This window comes from Moschus berezovskii, chromosome 23, assembly GCF_049115385.1.
Source record: "Moschus berezovskii isolate FMDL1 chromosome 23, NW_MosBer_1.0, whole genome shotgun sequence".
Taxonomy (NCBI): domain Eukaryota; kingdom Metazoa; phylum Chordata; class Mammalia; order Artiodactyla; family Moschidae; genus Moschus; species Moschus berezovskii.
Genome location: NC_142482.1, coordinates 59,056,326 through 59,077,429, shown reverse-complemented (window position 1 = coordinate 59,077,429; position 21,104 = coordinate 59,056,326). Strand labels below are relative to the sequence as shown.

General features: G+C 53.2%; 1 protein-coding gene across 9 annotated transcripts in view; it reads left to right on the top strand.

The window, feature by feature from the left end:
• Nucleotides 1–21,104, top strand: part of RREB1 (ras responsive element binding protein 1) — a 162,898-nt gene that overhangs the window by 89,856 nt on the left and 51,938 nt on the right. For 5 of the 9 annotated variants that reach the window (XM_055406706.2, XM_055406702.2, XM_055406707.2 and 2 more), the window contains 3 exons: nucleotides 12,867–12,982; nucleotides 16,561–16,682; nucleotides 17,278–17,490. In XM_055406706.2, the coding sequence (XP_055262681.2) occupies nucleotides 17,320–17,490 (171 nt within the window). In that variant the 5' untranslated portion in view covers nucleotides 12,867–12,982; nucleotides 16,561–16,682; nucleotides 17,278–17,319. Of the gene's footprint in view, nucleotides 1–872; nucleotides 10,153–10,178; nucleotides 11,979–12,386; nucleotides 12,415–12,866; nucleotides 12,983–16,560; nucleotides 16,683–17,277; nucleotides 17,491–21,104 lie in introns of those variants that run through there. The other 4 variants (XM_088831063.1, XM_055406704.2, XM_088831065.1 and 1 more) reach the window with 4 other exon arrangements.

Sequence of the window (21,104 nt, the reverse complement as noted above, 5' to 3'; positions counted from 1 at the left end):
AGACACTGAGGTCTCCCCCACACACCCCCCCCAACCTCCCCATCTTTCCTGTGAGCAGTGTTTTCACTGCAGCCGGGTACCAAACTGTATAATCTGTAAGGCCTTTCCCGCCCCCACCCTTAGAAAAATTCTGTTTCCAGATTGGAAACCTGCCAAGATGTCCCTGGCCTCTCATACAGTTTTGGAAAAGTGTCAGTTCCAATTGCGATCTGTTAAGTAACCAGGGGGCCACTCTCTTGAGTTACATTCTGACTTCTGCGTTTTCCTATGGGGCAGGCAGAGCATGAAACCGGGTTTGTGTGGACGTGGGCGTGCCTGGGTGCTTTGGACAACTGCGTTTTCCTTCCAGAGCTGTAATGAAGCATCTCCACAGAGCTTTGAAAAAGCCTCCTCGGGCATATTCAGGGAGCACGGTAGATGCCGTTGTTTCGCAAGTTTTCTGTTTTCTTTGTCTGTACAGGTTGTTCCTGCCTTCACGGCTGGGAGGAAATTGAGGATGTGGAGCGCTTGCCGTTTGGCCGGTGGGGCTGGCTTCTGTCCTTAGTCAGGCCAGCGACCCGGCCCAGTCCTCTGGCAACAGGAGAGGGGCCTGCCGGGCGCAGCGTGGCCACTCCGGTCTCCGCAGACGGTTTTTACTCTTGGTATCTAACCTCAAAATAAAAAGACCCTGAAAGTGCCGGCTCCCTTGTGGAGTGTGGGCAGAGGGACTGGTGTCGGGGTTTAACGCGTGACCGCCTCTCTGTCGCTCATTTGCCCCCATTTTCCCCATGGCCTGGCCTGTGTCACTGCTCCATCGCCTCTCCTACCCAGCCCTCTCACCTCCGAGACTGGGAGGGCGGGGGGCGGGGGGGGGCGGTGTTTGCTTACTAGGCCAGGAAGTTTTTTCTTTTGTTAATTGGCTCTGGAAGGATTCCTCATATCCCAGAAAGGAACTCTGGGGGACCGGTTCAAACATCTGATCTTATCGTCCCCAGAACCTGTTAAGTTCACACATGCTGGTGTGACGCCAAGAAAGTGGAAGTCCTGGCCTTGAACTCAGAGAGCCGGGGCCTCTGTGTGCTCTGGGGGATGCGCGCCCTATGGTCGTCCCACCCTGAAAGTGGCACATAGCCCCACACCCACCTTCACTCACAGGAGGCGGAGTTTGGGCCTGGATAATTCACGGGAACTCTCCAGGCATGAGGCAGGTAGAAGTCTGGAGACCAGGCCTGGAGACACCCAGGCGTCCTGGCAGACTTGAGTCTCCCAGGCGAGTCAGGCCCGGGAGGGTCGTCAGAGGTCACAGCCTGTCCTCGCTCTGCAGAGGAGAGGTCTGGGTGTCCTGGGCTGCTTGCTTATTAGCGCAGGAAAGCACGCGGTGTGCTGCCTGCCTTCCAGTGATTAAGGGCTGTTATTAAATGCTCCTGAATTATTTTAATAATAGCAGTGTAAACTCAGACATTAACTGGAGCTACTGGAACTAACTTCTGGGCTTCTGGGCTTGGATGAAGAGAGGCCCTTAGTTTACCTGTGGACAGAAAGGACACGTGCGTGGGAGCCTGGGAAGCGGCCAGCTCTCCCACTCGCGGCCCGGGGAGGGCTAGGCCCCCGCGCTTGGAGGCTTTTAAAGCTGGAACTGAAATGGATGTTGGGTGGGTGTTGCTCGGCACGGTTCCAGGGTTTCAGAGGCCAGTCATACTTTGAATGAGTCGAACAGCCCCTCTCGGCAAGCTGCAGGAAACCCAGTGCTGGCTTCGTGTTGTTGCACGGGCAGGTCAGCGGGAGATAAAAGGCTGGGACTGTTGAGGCGAGTCCCCTCCTATCGCTGGCTGGCAGACTGTGGAGGGAAGATAAAAGCGGGGAGCAGGGAGGTTCTTTCTGAGCAGCACGAGGGGGCCTTTATCACAGGCACGCAAGTCGAGCCAGGGGTGCGCGGGAGACCCTTAGCTGGACACGCGCATGCGTGTTAGCTCTCCGGGAGGACCCCGACGGGGTTTCCCAAACACACGCGATCAGGTCTGTGTCGCGGGAACACCAGCAGAGGCCGGGCTTTTTCAGCCACAGCAGTCCTATGTCTGTAGTGCTGGTAACGATCACGTCAGCTTAAGTTAAGTGGGTGTTAGCCAGGGTTTCCAACTCCTGGTGGAGGGTTTCCCAGCAGAGGTGTGGGACCCACAGGAGGGAGCGGGCCGGGAAGGGAGGGGACCTGGTGTTGATCTCCCCTTTGAGGTGTCCCTTCCTGTCCCTTGTCACTTTGGGGAGGGCAAGACCCCTGGTGGCTCAGAGGTTAATGCGTCTGCCTGCAATGCGGGAGACCTAGGTTCGATCCCTGGGTTGGGAAGATCTCTTGGAGAAGGAAATGGCAACCCACGCCAGTATTCTTGCCTGGAGAATCCCATGGACGGAGCAGCCTGGTGGGCTAGAGTCCACGGGGTCGCAAAGAGTCAGACACGACTGAGCGACTTCACTTATTAACTAAGGGCTTGCAGAGGGGCAGTGGCTTTCTCAGGGTGGGGCTTGTGAAGTGTGACCCCCACCTTGAAGAGCAGGGGCCTGGGCAGCGTGAGCTCAGGCAGATGCAGAGAAGGACGTGCTTTTGGCCCGTTGTGACTGGCTCAGACCCACGGGGCCAGGGGTTTAGCCCTCGGTGTTGGTTCAGTCAGACACCCCAGGAAGTGCAGCTGTGGACTAGTCATCCTCCTGGCTGTGGGGAGACGCATCAAGACGGTCTGCGAGCCTCAGGCTTCCTCCAGCAGTGGCTGGCCCACCACCACCTGACTCCCCAGGCGCCTCTGCCCAGCGGCTCCTTAAAGCTGGGGGCTGGCGCACGGGGACCGCACCCCAGGAGCCCCTCTCCTGCCCGGAGCCACTTTGGGGTTGGCTCGGTTTACGTGAAGAAACACCATTTGCTTGCTAGTGCTTTTGGTTGACTGGCCTGTGATAAACACATATGAGCTTCACATGTCTCAAGAGTGTTTGCTTTTCTTCGTAGACAGAGTAGTGAATAATTTCCTTAGAGGCAAAGTAGAAGGGAGAATGGCCGCCCGTGAGGAGGCCCAGCGGGCAGCCCTCCGAGCCGCTGGGTGCCGGCTCGTGGTTGGAGTCATTCTCAGCTGACGGTTTGTAACGTCCCTCAGCCAGTGTGGGACGAGGACCCCAGCTGACTGCCGGGCCGCCGGCGGGCAGGAGAGGGAGATGTGACCTCCACTGCCCCTGAGCGTTTCCAGCCGCACTTGCATCTTCCACAAAGTCACTGGGGTCTTCTAAGGGGTGTCGTGCTGAGCCCCCCGACCCCGAATTCTGGGAATGTGCAGTCAGACCCAGGGTTAACCACCTGCCCCAGGGCACTCAGCTCGCCTCCAGCTCCTTCCCCCTCGAGGCAGAAGTGGAGAATCCTGTTTCTGAAGCTTGACCCTTTACCGAGCCTGTGGGAGAGGAGCGCCCAGCTCAGGGCCTGTGAAAGAGTTGCAGGATATTGCCTAAAACTCCCCGCAAACTGCTTCTGAACTTTACCCCAGCTTCCTCCCCGGGCTGTAAATGCCACTGAAGGCGCCTGAGCCCCGGTCAGAGGAGTGTCCAGAGCAGCCCAGGCGCTCCAGCCCAGCTGCTGAGAGGCAGGCAGGCGGCAGGCTGGGCAGCAGCTGCCCCGAGGCCGTGCGCTCCAGCCGCGCGGGGAGAGACAGCACAGGGTGGGCAGAGCCAGGCGCAGACTTCCCCGATTAAGAATATGTGAGGCCGGCCAGGATTTGTTTCAGCAGCGACCTGAAGCCGGAGGCGTTTTATTTCCTGCTGGCCACACAGCCCCGCGAGCTGGCAGCAGCTGTTCTACTCCTAATTGTGGATGGGGTTGCATTTGTGATAAGCTAAATTATATTTATATTTCATTGTTACACTTAGGGGCTGGAGCAGAATTTTTTTTTTTTCAGATCAGCACACTGGGCCTTGCCTGCCAAGTGTTGGCAGTCCAAGAGGGCATGGCCGCCATAGGTGGGGGAGGGCTAGCCCCAGGCCCAGCTAACCTGGAGTGTTGGGGGTGCCGTGCTGTTTGTGAAGTGTTTTAGTTAACACTCCTCTGACTGATTTCTGTAAAGTGTGGAGGGCTCGTGTTACCAGCTGCGTTTTCCAGATGAGAGAACTGTAGCTCAGGGAGTGGAGGTTGCCCCACTGGTGGCAGGCTGTGTCCAGCACGAGGCTGGGGGCTGCCCAGCGTGTGCTGTTTGGGCTGCTGTGCATCCTTCTGTGACTCGCAGTGGAATGAAGAGGGGGCTGCCCTCTCAGAAGCACTGAATCTGGAAGTCAGAAGGCTCATCCGACATGGTCTCTCGCCCGCCTGCAGGACTGGGTTGGGTTATCCACCCTCTGCTTGATTACTTCCAGAGACGGCAAGCTCATTACTTTACGGGGCCTCTTTCCATCTGTGGGCAGCTCTGGTTGTTCAAAGCCCTGGTGTAAAGAGTGATGGCGTTCCAGCTGGCTCTTCTGTGCCTCCCACCGAGACCAGGTTCCTGTCCTGGTGGGCACGGGTAGCGTGTGTGCCTCTCCTCTGCGCCAGGCCTGCAGGTGTCTCCAGCTCCTTCAGCCATTTCCACCTTCACTTGGTTTCCCAGTACTCTAGTTTGCTCATCACCTTCTCCAGATGAGTTTTCCAGGATGCTTTTTTGTGGCATCGGAAAGTGCAAGAATTTCAGAGTCAGACAACTGGTGTAGAATCCTGGCCCCATCCCTGCAGAGCATTCATCACCTGATACAGCTTGGGGAAGGATTAAATGTATGCAAAGTACCCACCCCAGTTTCTGGCCCAGAGTTTATGCCCCAGTAGATAACGTTGTTCTTGTCGTTTCGTTGCAAAGTCAGTAAGACTCTGCGAGTCCATGGACTGCCCCCATGCCAGGCTTTCCTGTCCTTCACTGTCTCCCGGAGTTTGCTCAGATTCATGTCCATTGAGTCCGTGACGCCATCCAACCATCTCATCCTCTGCCACCCTCTTCTGCCTTCAATCTTTCCCAGCCTCAGAGTCTTTCCCAGTGAGTCAGCTCTTTGTATCAGGTGGCTTAAGTATTGGAGCTTCAGATTCAGCATCAGTCTTTCCAGTGAATATTCAGGGTTGATTTCCTTTAGGATTGACTGGTTTGATCTCCTTGAAGTCCAAGGGACTCTTCCAGCACCACCGTTCAAAAGCATCAAGTCTTTGGTGCTCAGCCTTCTTCATGGTCCAACTGTCACATCTGTCCATGACTACTGGAAAAACCGCAGCTTAGACTGTATGGACCTTTGTCGGGAAAATGACGTCTTTGCTTTTCCACGTGCTGTCTGGGTTTGTCACAGCTTTCCTTTCAAGCAGTGTACGTGTGTACTCACTTGTGTCTGAGGTTGTTGATATTTCTCCTGGCAATCTAGATTCCAGCTTGTGATTCACCCATCCAGCATTTGTCATGATGTGCTCTGCATATAAGTTAAATAAATACAGTGACAGTATACAGTCTTGTCTTACTCCTTTCCTAATTTTGAACCAGTCAGTTGTTCCATATAAGGTTCTAACTGTTACTTCTTGATCTGCATACAGATCTCTCAGGAGGCAGGTCAGGTGGTCCCATCTGTTTAAGAATTTTCCACAGTTTGTTGTGATCCACGGAGTCAAAGTTTTTCTCATAGTCAGTGAAGCAGAAGATGTTTTTTTGGAATTCCCTTGTTTTCTGTTATGATCCAACAGATGTTGACAGTCTGATCCTCTGCCTTTTCTAAATCCAGCTTGAACATCTGGAAGTTCTCAGCTCCTGCACTACTGAAGCCTGGCTTGAAGGATTTTGACCATAATCTTACTAGCATGTGAGATGAGCATAGTTGTCTGGTAGTTTGAACGTTCTTTGGCATTGGAATGCAAACTGACCTTTTCCAGTCCTGTGGCCACTGCTGTTTTCCAGATTTGCTGACATACTGAGTGCAGCACTTTAACAGCATCAGCTTTTAGGATTTGAAGTGGCTCGGCTGTGATTCCATCACCTCCACTCGCTTTGTAGTAATGCTTCCTAAAGTGAAAGTGAAGTGGCTCAGTTGTGTCCGAGTCTTTGCAGCCCCATGGACTGAACCTGCCAGGCTCCTCCATCCGTGGAATTTTCCAGGCAAGATTACTGGAGTGGTTTGCCATTTCCTTCTCCAATGCTTCCTAAGGCCCCCTTGAGTTCACACTCCAGGATGTCTGGTTCTAGGTGAATGACCACACCATCATGGTTATCTGGGTCATTGAGACCTTTTTTATATGGTTCTTCTGTATTTTCTTGCTGCTTGTTCTTAATCTTTTCTACTTCTATGAGGTCCTTACCAAAAAGCTTCCCTCTTGCCTCAGACGGTGAAGAATCTGCCTGTGATGCAGGAGACCTGGGTTCAATCCCTGGGTTGGAAAGATTCCTTAGAGAAGGAAATGGCAACCCATTCCAGTATTCTTGCCTGGAGACTCCCATGGTACATTCTTTGGGGTTGAAAAGAGACAATAGATAATACCCCATAGTTATTAGAGAACAGATCCTGTGAAACACAGGTTATTGGATAAACACTAGGCTTGTAGTGACTTAAATCCTATTTTCTCTTTTATCAATAGCTTTCTTTTCTGTTTTATAAATTCCTCAGGCAAGGTAACTTGTGGAGACCTTTCCCCACCCTTCCTGATAAGCCATCCGAGCAGATCTAAGAGTGGTGGGTGGGGTGGAGGCTCTTAAACCTTATCCCCTGCAGGTCTCCCCTGCAGGTACTCTTGTGAGCATCTCCTGCCTTAGGGAAGACCCTGCCTTGCCCTGCCCCAGGGGTAGGTGAGCATGCTCTGGGTCCTCTGTCCCTCTGCTCAGCCCGAGGGCTCCCCCACCTCCCTTTTCAGCAGCTTCCTTGTGGAGCAGAGAGCCATACAGGTTTTTTCTGCCAAGTTGGGCAAGAAGGTGATGAAATACTAGATCCTGGAGGCCAGGAAAAGACTGGCTCACCTGGGGAGAGGGACAGAGTTGTGCCCGCGGGCCGCCAGGCCCCTCCCCGCAGAGAGGCCCCTGGGAGTGAGCGGCTGCCACGTGGTGGCGGCACCCCGTGGCAGCTCTGGCAGCAGTGAGAGCATCCTCCACGTGGGGGCGGGGGGGCACAGGAGAGGACCCCGCTCCTCACAGGAAAGGCCCCCCGGAGGGGTGTGGGAAGGCGCGTGGGCCCCACAGGATGGCTTCCTCCAGCGTGGACCAGGACATCTCCCCACAGATGTCCCCGCGGTTCATACGCTAAGTAGTGAATTCACTGAGGCTCCCATCGACAGGCACAGTGTGTGTAATGTCGCAACTAAAACATCCAAGTGGTTTTTATTTTTTAAAGAGAGACTGTCCCTGTCCCTTAAGGCACTCCTGCCTCCCACATTTTCCTGAGCATTAAAGCGTCTCTTGACATGAAAACAGCAAACGTTCTTTTTGAAAGGAAGCATCGCAGTCTGTGCTAATCCTGGGCTCCACTGGGGCCCCTGATACCCGGGCAGGAAGGGGCAGGCACTCCAGGCTCTGGGGACAATGTCCATTCCATTTTCCTCCCTCCACCTTGGGGTCCCATTAAGAGAGAACCTGCTGGGGATGTGAGCTCATTCTGAGGCTCGGGGAGCTGTGAGGTTGCCCACCCCCACCTCTGCCAGGAGCGTCAGAGAAGGGAGGGACCTGGGGGGACCTCGGAGGTGTCCAGGCTGGGCATGGAGACTGGCTTCCAGCTCCCTGGAAGGAGGCTTTCCGGGGGCACACGGGTTAGTGAAGGCTGTAGCTGCGGAGGGCCTTTGAGGATCCAGAGCTGCCCAGGGCCCAGGCTGAGTGGTTCTGCTTTCTGTGCACTGCAGGCTGCCCTGCCCTGCCTGAAACTCACATCTCACTCGTCCCCTGCTCCTGTGGAAGCTAAAATAGGCCCTGCATACACCGATCCCTGATCCCTGTCCTCTTGCCCTTATTTTTACTTTTAAAATATCTGACTCTCTGCAACCCCATGGACTGTTGCCTGCCAGGCTTCTCTGTCCATGGGATTTATCAGGAAAGAGCACTGGAGTGGGTTGCCATTCCCTTCTCCAGGGGAATCTTCTCAACCCAGAGATCGAACCCAGGTCTTCTGCATTGCAGGCAGATTCTTTACTGTCTGAGCCACCAGGGAAGCCCCCAAAATTACTTCTTTGTGGTAAATAAAGCTAAAGTTAGAACTGGGGTCTGGGTCTCTGCTGCAGAGCCTTGAGTTTTGCTCCCGGGAGTATGATAAACCAGGGCCTTCCTCCAGGTCGTCATAGAAAGAACGTTTTTCAGGGAGATCCTTCGCCTTTCTTCTAGAGTCTTCGTGAAGCACAGGTTCTCAAAGCTGGACTGAACCCCCTGGGAGCCAGTACACAGGCTCCAGGGCAGTGCCCAGGCCTGGGAACCTGCCTTCCTTCTTTCAGTGTAATTGAGATGCAGTTGACACACAGTGCTGTGAGGATTTAAGGTAGACAGGGTCGTGCTCGACTCATGAATTGAGCATCTGCATTTCCAAGCAAGGTCTGTGATGCTGCTGGATGGGAGGCCTCCGGGATGGCTGTGTTGGAGGGAGGGTCGGGAGCAGGAGGTTCAGGGTCAGGAGCTCAGCAGCTGGGGGAGACTGCGGTTTCCTCCCCGGGGTGCTGATTTGACCTGTGCGGTTCTCACTCTGCTGTCTGCGCTCACCGTCTCCTGCCCCCAGCACTTCCTCCACGCATGAGCTCTTGGTGGTTGGATCAGTGGGACCCAGCCTCCTGGACAGGGTTGCGCTGTTGGGGTTTCAGGAGCCTGGTGGCGTTATTCCAGTCGCCTGCTTGGAGAAGCAGGGTGCAGACTGTGGACCGCCGTCTCTGCACAGCAGGGTGGGGTGCGGGTCCAGTCCTGCTCCTGCCAAGGACGAAGGTGGGAGCCCAAGGTGCCTTTTCCTTGCCTAGAAACGGGCGGAAGTGGGAGGTCAGGCGCTGAGCCGCCTGGAGGGGCAGGGATGACTTGGAGGCAGTTGTTAGAAGCCTGCGAATGTGACTGCAGAAGCGCATCAGGGCTCTCAGGCCTGCGCCCGGCGTCGGGAATGTGGCCAAGAGACGCTGAGCAGGGTCGAGAGTCTGGGTCCACTTCCCTCTCCCAACATGGTCTTGGGGGGCTGCCCGGAGGGAGTCAGCCTCAAGGGGCTGCTGTTAAGAGGGTTAAATGAGATGATGCGCGCTGGGTGTGTGGCGAGCAGTGTTCAGAGACTGTTAGCCGCTCTTACCATTAGTCCCTGCTCTAGTCTCAGTGTTGTGGGGGTCGAGTTTGGAGCCGAGAATCTTCCATCGCTGGGGATCAGGGAGGCTTGCAGTGACAGCGGCCCCTGAAGGATGGGGTTGAGGGAGGAAACTGAGCAGAGTGGGGCCCAGTGGGCAGGAAGACCCGGAGGGAAATGGCAGAGCACGGGGAGCTCTGAGGGCGGGTTACAGCCCTCCATTAGGAGACGTGTCGTGGGGGCAGAGCTCAGGAGACAGCTGGGGTGGGGGGGCAGGCCGCGTTCCCTCACCCTTCAGCTCTGCTCTCTGGATCGTGGCCTGTGCCACGGGGTGCTTCTGGTCCCCTCCCCATGAGGGCCCCCCCACCCCGGGAGGATGCAGGACTGGCTGGAGCCGCTCGCGGTGCCCTTCCGCACCAGGCGTGCGCCGGTCTACTCCGAGGCTCTACGTGATGCTCCGTGGCTCTGTTTGCTCCATTTGACCCAGGCCCAGGCCGGCGAGGGGGAGGCGCCTTGCACGGGTTGCCGCCCTACCCAAGGCACACACCGAACCCTTAGCCAAGAAACACATCAACTTCCTGGAACTCGGAGCAGTCATCGCAGCTGTCAGCCTTCAGAGCACACGCGAAGCTGTCCTGGTTAGAGGAGACGGTTTTGCCCCGAGCTCTACAGGCACGGCTGTGGTGCACAGCTCTCCTGGATGGGTTTCATCCCAGCCTAGCCAAGACTTCCTGTGCCAGCCCATCCTGAGAGACATGTCCTTGCTGCTGGTTAAGCCCCATCGTAGACCAGAGCACTTTAGTATCTGAACTCCTCTAAACTCACACTCATTTAGCCCATCCGGGTTCCATCCCAGGTCGGCCCGAACCGGCTGTTCCCACCAGGAGATCGGCCATCCCCGGTATCTGGAGGAGCGGCGACCTGGCCGCTGCGGTAAAGCTCCCCACCACCTGGTCTCGGGCTCCCGCTGTCATCCTCGGCATGCGAGCCTCCCCCATCTCTCCTGGGGGCCTCAGGACAGATTGTAGATCTCATGTCGAGAGCCCTGCGGGCTTGCGCAGGCTGGGAGCCTTGCTTCTGGACCATCTTCCCTTTCATCTCTCATCTTTCCTGTGCTATCTCTTTGGACCTGGAGACAGGGTCCTTAATCTCCTCTTTCTGGCTGAGCATAGCAGGGTCCCTTATCTCCTCAGGGACTGGGGCAGGCTGGCCTGCCCCTCCCCACAGCCCAGCTTGGACCTCTGCCTGCTCCCTGCCACCCTGCCTCCCTGGGGTCTGATCTGGGCAGAGCCTGTGTGGGGATGCGATCTGGAAATGCAGGCTCCTTCCCCAGAAACGGGACCCACCTCCAGCTTCCTGGATTCCTGTCTCTAGGTACAGTCTCTCCTGGTGGGTCTAACCCCCCCCACCCAAACTTTGTTTTGAGGTGGTGGTGATAGTCAGAGGCATCTTGAATTTCCTTCCAAGAGCTGACCTGTACTTTTCCACGCTCTGAGTTGTGTGAGTCCCTTAGGCCTGGTGGAACCCAAAACAAACAGGGCAGTGACTCTTGTTATTCAGCTTAATCACACGACATTCTTGATATTCAGATCATTTACATCCAAGATCAGAGGCAGGGACTTCTAGGGTCAAGTCTGTGAAGATGGCCTTCTCTCCTTGGTTCCCCCAAGTGGATGGAAGAGGTTACTTGGTGGATTTTTAAAGTATCATTTTTAAGTGAGGGGAGGGAGAGGGTCCACATTTTAATGGGAACCTTAGTTATATTCTGGACAGTTTCAATTCCAGAGACTTGTCTCTCTGATGTACGTTTTTATTCATTACGTGAAAAACCATAGTTCAGACTACAGTTGGAAATCTTGGCAGTTTCTAGGGGGAAAAACCACGGGGCTATTCTCCAGATTTTCTTCCTGATAATATTTGCCATTAATAAAAATGAGTAACAATATAGGGAAACTTTGCTTGCTTTTTTTTAAGTTTGTAATTTCACCTTTGCTGCTGCTGCTAAGTCACTTCAGTCGTGTCCGACTGTGTGACCCCATAGACGGAAGCCCACCAGGCTCCCCCATCCCTGGGATTCTCCAGGCAAGAACACTGGAGTGGGTTGCCATTTCCGTCTCCAATATGTGAAAGTGAAAAGTGAAGTCGCTCAGTCGTGTCCGACCCTAAGAGACCCCACGGACTGCACCTTTAGGCATCTTTAAATTTAGATGGGTGGGGATGATCTGGTTTGTTCGTTTCTGAAACCTCTTGGGAATTTTAATAAAATGGTCTTAATTCATACATAACAAGTAAAACCAAGATTCTTACCCTGCTTATTCAGGATGAGTTTCTGGGGTCTCTGATCCTTTTGATACTGAAGGAAAATGTTAGGTGTGGGGTATGTCCTTTTATGTGTAGAAGGGTCCATAATTTTCATCAGCTCCTCAAGGAGGGTCTTGCTCACAGGAAACACGGAGAGAATTACTGAGGTCGTAATAAGGGTTCCTTCGAGTTTACCGGGGCCGGGGGGAGGCCTCTGGTCTTTCAGGGGCTGTCCCTGTGAGTTACTCCTTGCTTCTTTGACACTTTGTTCAAAATCTGAAGAAGACCTTTTCAAAAGAGAAAGGCACAAAGAAAATCGATGGAGCCCTGAAGCAGTGAGGTGTAGAGAGAGAAGCTGTTGTGGTGTCAGAGATCACTGAGCATCTGCTTCTGACCGGAAGCCCTGCTGGGTTTCTGACCCGCCGCGGACCGGTCCAGCGGGAGCCTGCCCGCCTTAGGTGTGCTTAGTAACTGCGCGGAAACGCTAGTGAGATTCAGGGTGATAACTGGGTGTGTGACGTGCAGGGCAGCTTTCCTGCAGGCGCCCCGCAGGATTTGATAGACGCGCATCGAGCGAACGTCTCTCCAGCGCTTGTCCGTGTGGCCGCCACTTCCCTCCTTTGCTCTGCCCGGTTTTGCCCTCTTCAGAGGCTGTTTCAGAGACAGAACGTGCTGGCTGGGTGGCTCTGGGAGAGGTTACGTTCCGGGTTTCTCTAACTTTCCTGAGGGCCAGACACAGCTTTCTCCCAGATCAGGGATCAGAGACCCCTGGTGGCACCCCCGAGCTGACTTTCTCAGACCCTCAAAGGGTGTGTGTGATTTGAGTTTTCTGTGTCTTCCTTACAGAAAAGGAAAGATACACTTCAGGACAGTTTCTCCATCACTCAGGAAAAGGTGCAGTCGTCACTCCTTTACGTTAAGCGACTGTTTAGTTCCACGTGTTTTCCTTTCAGTTCTCTTCTTTTCTCTTCCTCTTTCTGACAGCACTGAGTGCTTGCTGTCTTTTCTTCTCCACCTTGAAACTGGCCATCCATCCTCGCCTTCTGCCAGCACACCAGTAAGGTGCCCAGAGCTCCCCTTGGAGCCATTCCCACGTGGTGTTGCCCGCGATGTTGTTGGGATGTGCTTTAGGGGGCTCCTCTCCAGGTCACGCTTGAATCCAGTCGCTCTTGCTCATGTGGCGTTGACCTCGTTGCTGGAAGCTTACTTAGAAACGCGGGGAGGGGAGGGGAATGCCATTGTCCTTCGCTGGTGGCTCCCAGGGGTGCAAGTGCAGAGCGTGGTGCAGGGCCAGGACCTTCCCTGGCGTGGACCCCTCTTCATGCCCCTGCTTCTCGTTTCTGCAGGTTGCTGCGCTTTGCTCCAGAGGCGGTGGCTTTGAGGCGTGACCCTGCCCACGCTCCGCCCCGCCAGCACCAGCTCCTCAGCAAGGAGGGCCCGCTTGAGAAGACGAAGGGGACAGGTCAGTCTAACTTGATTGGCTTTCCTTGGGTCACAGTAACTTTGAGTGTTGTCTTCCTTCATGTCCCCACATCCCCTTGGAGTGGTCCACCCTCTGCTTGGGGTCCTCCTGAGGCTTTGCTGCAAAACCACAGACAAGTTCTCACTGTGGACTACTGGTTTTCCCCGGGCTAGTGGCCTGGGGCGTGGGGTGAGAAGTCTTGGAAAGGGTGCCGGGGCTCTGGCTCACAGGAAGCCACGCTGCAGGCACCCCTGTTCCCTGCTTCTCCTTTGCCACCCCCAGATTTGGACTCTGTGTTCAAAACTAGAACGCCAGTCCAGTCCTCTTGGCCATGTCAAAGGGATTTCCTTTCATGTCTGTGACTTGGGAATCTCATCAGGGTTTCCAGTCCTCTCTGGTCCCAGATAAAGGAGATGATACTAGAATGGGGTCAGTGATTTTTATTTTGTTCATTGTGGCTATTATTATTATTTTTATTTGCAGTTATAGAGCACATGTATAGATTGGTGTCAGGGAGCAGAGAATGAAACTATTAGGACTGTAAATATTTATAAAGAAAAATGTGCTTTTTAAATGGACCTTAAACTGTTAATCCTGCCTTTCATCGGAACCCTGAGATTGAGAATCAGAAGGTATAGGGTGGTCAGTTGGGTCATCGCTCTAGTGTGGTCCAGGGTCAGGCGTGGGCAGGGAGGACTGACTAATTCTGGCCGCGGGCTCCTGGTTAAATGAGTGGATAAGTGCACCTTAATTTTAAGGTGGATTTGTTTTTTCTTGCTGGGAACAATGAGCTGCGTTGTTTTATACCAGGTCCCTTCCATTCTTCCTGTTCCATCCTCCCTGAAGGAGAAGTCACACTTAAGACACAAGCGCACACCCAGAGGAAAATCTTAGAAAAGATTTTCTATACAGGCTGGCTCGAGTACTTCTGAAAGCACTGAAAGCCAAGGATGAGTCCACTGACCGCTTTCTTTTCAAACAGTGTAACTAGGAGTTTCATTTTGTTAATTGCACTTTCCGGTCAGAGATGAGAATACTGTTTACTTACATTTGAACTAGGAAAAGGAAGTAAATGTCAGCGATCTTGGCGTCATCACTGGGCAGTGTCACACTTCACACTTCATCCCAAAGGAGGAAATAAATTTAGCAAATGTCTTCCTGTCCAGACAAAGTGGGAAACAGCAAATTTGCCTGACTTCTCTCATTTTCCAGTTGGGATGTAAGCACTTGCAGCTTTCAGCCCGTAGGTTGGTGAGCAGTTGTGACTGTTGCTGGGTTTTCTATACGTAGGGCATTTACATAGTTTGCAGGGAAGGTTTCTTTGACATCTTAAGTGATTGTGACAGAAACTCTTGCCAGCCCTTTAACTTTTTGGTGAATATATTTTCGTTAATTTTCTCGTTGACTGTTTCTCTTCTGTCCTGTTTTCTTCCCCTACTCAGTGAAAGACTTAGACCATGTTGTTTGTAACTTCTAATTTTATGTTGATCTGAAAGGTGCTTGCTTGAATCTCTCCCTGGTCTGAAAAACTCTACCACATTTTTCTTCTCTAAGTGCAATAATAGGACAAAAGCAAGATCATCGACACTATCCCACTGTAAATGGTAGAAAGGTTGAGATAATTTTTACTGACATAATATAATTACAGTAAAGAAGATTTCTAGTCATTTATGATTTGATGTATATTAAAACTATGATGGGGGCAGAGGGACTTCCCTGGTGGTCCAGTGGCTGAGAGTTCACACTTACAACGCGAGGGACCTGGGTTCCATCCCTGGTCGGGAAATTAGATCCCACTTGCTGCAACTCAGACCCAGCACAGCCAAATAAATGTTTTAAAAAACACCTCTGGGAGATATATATTTAAAAGAATGAGAGGGTTTTGGTATAGAAGTGCCCCTCACGTGAATCAAGGAAATAATTGTAAACTGACTGGATTACAATTCTAGGGGACTGATGATACTTTGCTTAGAAACCCTTTAAAAAAGAAAATGAGGTGTGTGCATGTATGTGTGTGTGTGTGTGTGTGTGTGTGTTGAATGTTGTTTCCTAGAGAGGAGTTTCCCAAACAAACTTTCAAAGGCAGTCAGAATGGGAATTGTGAAGCACAGTTTTTAATAAGTTTAAATGGTCTTCCATATGGGAGAAGCTTCATGGAAAGAAAACAGCGTTGGGGTTGAGGGGCTTGTTTTGTTTTTTTGTTTTAATTTTGGACCGAGGTTTCCTTTCCCTCTTTTAATATGGAAGATATAAGGGTGAGGCTGGATCAGTGGTCTTAACAGTTGTGTGTTTGTTAGTTAGTCCTTTTACTTACCATTTGGAAAACCATTGGTTCATATCTTCAAAATGTCTGGGGCTTCCCAGGTGGCGCTGGTGGTAAAGAACCCGCCTACCAATGCAGGAGACACAAGAGACACGGGTTCCATCCCTGGGTCAGGAAGATCCCCCGGAGGAGGGCACAACAACCCACTCCAGTATTCTTGCCTGGAGGATCCCATGGACAGGGGAGCCTGGGGCGCTACAGTCCATGGGATCGGAAAGAGTCGGACATGACTGAAGCAACTTAGCACGTACACACACATGCTCTTCAAAGTGTCTACTAACAAGGAAGGCAGATTTTTGTCTCGTGGCAAGGAGAGTGTCATTGCTGAGGTTCTCTTTGGCTCTTGGGTAAGGTATTAGCTTGGGGCTTCTCAGCTGATGGCCCATCAGTTGTGTGAAGCCATCAGATGGCTTCGTTAGTTGTGTCCCCAGCCTCTCCTGCTCTGCTGCTGGACACGTTCACAGCTGCTCCAGGAGTCCCCGTTTGTCACACCCTACCTGGGTCACTTCTCCTAGAGGCAGAAGGGGAACCAGAGGAAGTCATGTTCTCTCCAGGGCTGCTCCTGAGTATTCACTTTGCTCCTGAGATAATGAGCTTGATCTCTGAGGCACTTGTGGACTTGCAGACTTTAATGCACACTAGCGGATAACAGGGTACATGGCCAGAGAAAATCTTTCCAGATAAAATAAGGGAAACGGGTTACTTGGAGCCTTAATGTCCTATAGCCAATAGTACTTGTGAGGCAGGAGCATGGCTGGAAGAGGCCTGGAGAAGTGAAGCTGGGCGTGTCCAGAGGCTGCAGTGTTCCCTGCAGTCGTCCTTCCGTATTACCAGGTTTTTTTAAGGTCTGATCTGTTCCCTCCTAGACGCTGAGTCTTTAGCGGATTCCTTCCCTGCCTTATGTTTGGTCAGTTTTAGGAGGAGGCGGGACGCGGGTCAAGTGGGAGTCTGAGTCTCCTTGTGGGGGACAAGGGTAGAGTGTGAAAGGAGGTTCGCTGTATGTGGACAAGTGTGAGCTCCAGAAAATGAGATACCGCAGAGTCGTCTTGGCTGCTGGGAGTGAGGGCGGCGGCGCTATCGGGAGCATCAGTCAGGAGTGGAACACAAGCGCAGAGTGTGGTTGGGGAAGAAAAGGGCGACTCAGACGCCTGCTCCCGCCGGCTCCCTGTGTTCCGTGAGAGCCGTACTCCGAGATTACAGCAAACGCGCCTTCTCTTTTTCCTTCTGAACTTTTCTGCCCTTGCTTCCCCTCCAGTGTCAACGAGAGATACGAAGAGAAGAGAAAAAGGAGCCCCCCGCCTCACGGCCTCCTCCACGTGCATGACCCCTGCAGCAGATGACGCGCTCATAGTGCATCGGCTCGGGCAGAGAATGGAGGTAATGGCCAGTGCGGGCTCGGTTTTCCTTCCTTCCGTTTTCTGGGGGAAGGTATGTTACATCTTCTAATGTTTTAAGAAACAGCCTTTTTTACGCTGATTTGAAATTTGGTTGCGACATTGGGTGGTAGTGTGGCTTCTCAGCTGTCTTACACAGTTTGGACCCCCCATTAAAATCAGGTATTGCCGCCTGGAGTTAGGTGAGAGCCAGGGTTTCTCACCTTCCATTGTTGGGTCTAGAACATGCGCACAGTAGTGAGTAGGCTGTTAGGAGGCCGTTGGCCAGATGGGCTTCCTGGCCTTACTAATTGTTGGAGCCTTTCCCACTCTGCCTCATGAAAGATTAGCAAAGGAAGAGGACCTGCCTTGGGTCACCTCGTCAGTGGCCCACGCTCAGAAAGGAAGCAAGGCAGTCAGTTTAGTATGACAGCGCTTGGTTGAGACGAAAGCTTCCGTCATATGGGCACGCGCATCAGCTTGAATTGGAGTGGGGGGTGGTTTAACCTGGCGGCAGTGGTGGCAGCCATGGCCCCTGCCACCTGCCTGACAGACACCTCAGCTTCCCAGCAATCACATCAGCAGTTTCTCACTTTCAGTTCTGTGGCCGAGGCTTTCTAGAAGCTTAAACCCTTGTCCCAATGACGTCAAGTTCGCCCATTGGCCTGGAGGGTTCAGACTTGTCTTCCATCAACACCATGATGTCAGCAGTCATGAGTGTGGGGAAGGTCGCCGAGAATGGCGGGAGCCCCCAGAGCGTCAAGTCCCCCACGAAGCCTCCGGGACCAAATCGGATCGGCCGAAGGAACCAGGTAAGCGTCTGTGCACCTGCGGTGGCTTCCGTGAGAGCACTGGGGGAGGGATGTCCCCTTGCGCCCCAGCTCCCTGAGCCAGAACTGTGGATGTGGTCTGAACGGCACAGATGCACCCAGAGGCCGTGATCCCTTTTCAGGTGCTAATTGCTCGTAGCTTAGGTCTGTTTCCTTTTGCAGAGAAGGTTTTCTGAGCTGTTGGTGAGAGCACCCCTAACCCCCACCCGCCCTGGGACCTTGTGACTTAATTTGAACCCAAGCTTTCTTGACTCAGACGGTAAAGAATCTGCCTGCAATGCAGGACTCCTGGGTTTGATCCCTGGGTCAGGAAGATCTCCTGTATTCTTCCCTGGGAAGTCCCACAGATGGAGGAACTTAGTGAGCTACAGTACATAGGGTCACAAAGGGTTGGACACGACTGAGCGACTCACACACACACACACAAAGGTTGGACGTGACTGAGTGGCTCTGTCTCCCACACACACACGCGCGCGCGTGCGCTTTCTTCACGGCACCGGGGGCAGAGAATCCAACTCGCTCCTCTCCTGTGACGCGGCTCCTTCATTCACTCACACAGCTGGTTAGTTGGTTTTACGATGCCTCCTGCTTGATTTTTTAAGTGTCTGCAGCACAGGTAGCCAATGAGTCCTCACTCTCCTGGACTGTTCTCAGCTTTCCAGCCTTGACAAGGCACGCACCTGGGTGTCTGAGGCTCCCCCTCGGGAAGCCATGTATTCCTCTTGAGCTTTCAGAGATCATTGTGGTGGACAGGGGCATAGGATGACAGAGATGTTATGAAAGGCCATGTCTCCCCCATTGGGAAATGAGATGAGTCTTAATGTCCACACGGCGCACTTGAGAAGGTGTCGCTGCCCTGCAGCAGCGTGCTCAACAGTGCCCGAGGAGCGAGGTGGCTGTTCTGCTGTGTGTCCACATGGTGTGAACGTCCAGGGCTTGGCTTCCCTGACTCGGTGGAGTCCCACCACAGCCTTGGGAGAAGGCAGCCTTTGGAGACCGGGGATGGGCAAGACGGTAAACCTGTTGGGCTTTTGTGAGTTAGTTTTCTTTTTTATTAATAACCCCAAAGTGACTGTCCTTATGCAGAATTGTCTGTGCAGTCCTTCCAGCCCAGAGTGATGGTTTCCTATACATTTGTAGAAGCCCAGCGTGAGTCACGGCCCCTGGTAAAAGGTGCCCTCCAAAAACAGCCCCAGCCTCACATCCCTCCAACAACGGAGGCGGGTCCGCTTCTCCACCTCGTCCTCAAGGCTGAACACTCGGAGTTAAATGATGCTGTCGGGTGGGGGCATTGATACTTTTTCTCTCTTTTTTTCCCTTTTCTCCGCGTGCCTCTCTTCCTATGGGTACCTGAGAAAATTCTCAGCCTGTTTGACTGTGGCCTGAGCCAAGAAGGAGCGCTAGCTCTGGGAAGAAAAGGTTTATTTCCCGTCTCACGTGACTGTCCGTCCGTCCGTCCGTCCGTCCATCCATCCATCCATCCATCCATTTATCTGTCCATCTCCCCATTGCATAGTGTTCCCCCCCACCCCGCCCCCCACTTCCTTCCAGCCAGGTACTGTGTGCCAAGTGCCGAGCTCTTTCTGAGAGAGCCCAGCACGACCCAGCAGAGGCAGAGCCAGCCCAAGTCCAGGCTCTGGTCCCGTCCCAGGGATTCAGAGCGTAGGTGGAGCGGTGGAGGGACCCACGGCCTTCCATCCGCACATGGGACGTGGAGGGGACTCCACAGGGGTGCCTGGGCCATGCGTCACCTGCCTCCCGTGTCCTCTGCGGTTCCTCAGGGCCCCGACTTAGGCTTTTGAAAGGAGGTCTGGGCGAGAGGCAGGATGGGGAGGATAGTGCTCTAGAAAACCTCAGCATGGTCCCTACCGGGACGGACAGGAGGGCTGGAGGGCGCCCTGAGGAGCAGAGTTCCAGCTTAGATTAGCCACTGCCAGAAGCCAGCAAGGGTGCCAGATTGTTTCATTATGGAATGGTTAGTTATCACATTAGCTGCTAATTTTGTCTGTCAGCTCGGGAAGCAGGCTCCCTCTCCCAGCACAGCCGCAGTCTCTGGACTCAGGCCTCTTCAGAAGGGCTCTGCCAGCATCGCGGTGCTTCCTCTTCCGTTTGCTTTGTTTTTAAACTTGCATCTGAGTCTGGAGACTCCTTCTCCCAGACCACCATGGATGTCACGACTCTGTGCTGAGAGCTGCAGTGCACCGCAGCCCACCTCCAAGAGGGATCAGGCTCCAGTTCACAGCAGACCCCGGAGTCAATCCCTTTAGTCCCAGGGGCCACTCAGCGCCTCTGGTGTCTGCCTCAAGGGGCTCACAGGCTGATTTTTTTTTTTTTTTTAAGGAATTTTCATCCTCAAGAGGCTGGCTGCTTGGAGGGCCTGGCTTTTTACATTTATCTACATCCTCCAGCGGATCTCTTTAAAAAAAATTCTTTTTGGACTTCTTTCTGGTCCAGGGATTCAAACTCCATGCTTCCACTGCAGGGAGCACGGGTTCGACCCTGGTGAGGGAAGTTCTGCATGCCACACAGTGCAACCAAGAAAACAAACCATTTAAAAATACATTTATGTGTCTGTTTGGTTGTGCTGGATCTTAGTTGTGGCATGAGAGACCTTTTATCTTCATTGTAGTATGTGGGATCTAGTTCCCGGACCAAGGATCGCACCCAGGCCCCTGTGCTGGGAGTGTGGAGTCAGAACACAGGGAAGAAGCCCCCAGAACTGCTTTTTAATCCACCTCAGAGTTTAACGACAGCACCCCAGAGACCAAGTCTGGACCAGCCCTGCGGCGGTCCTTGGTGCCAGGCAGGTGCCCTCACTCTCTTATCCATGCTTTCTGCCTGGTGGTTCTCGGCCAGCTGCGTCCTGACCGGAGAACACCCGCCTCCCGGCGCACACACGGCTTCTGCCTCTGGGAGGGGTAGAGGCGGATGGTGACTGAGTGTGGCTGCAGGGTTGGGTTTTTTTGTTTGTTTGTTTTTTAATTGTCTCTGGGTTAATACACTTCCTTAAAATTCATATCTGTGATCTTTTTTTTTTTAATATGAGAGTGGAAAATGTGTAGCATACTTGCTTCTCAGACTCGAGGAGAGAAGGTGTGGGTTTGCTCCTTAACATGGGGCGTGTTCGCCTCTGAGCAATGAGACGGGCCTCCCGTAGAGCTGAGGACTAGCCCCCCTCGCGCGTTCGCTCCGACCCGCAAGGCGCACGGCGCCGTTTGTCTCTGTGGTGTTCAGGGTGGCTTTTATTTTATTGTCATCATCTCTCATGAGCCAGCCACAAGGGTGTTTGCTTTCTGTGCCTTGGGGGCGATCCTTTCTGGGTCAGACTTGTGTAGCCTAGTGGTTAGGGCATGGGCTGTGAGCAGCTGGCCTGAGTGTTAATCCTGGCTCTGGTTTGGGGCGGGTTACTTGCCTCTCTGTACCCCAGTTTCCTCATCCCGAAAATGGCATCCGTAACAGTGGCCATCTGTAATGGTCGTGTGAAAAAAACCCAGCATTTCACATGTGCATAGTAACTGTTTAATAATTGGTATTATTCACAGGGAACAGAAATTCAGTCGAATGAGTACAAGTAAAAAGACGGCTGTTGAAAGTGC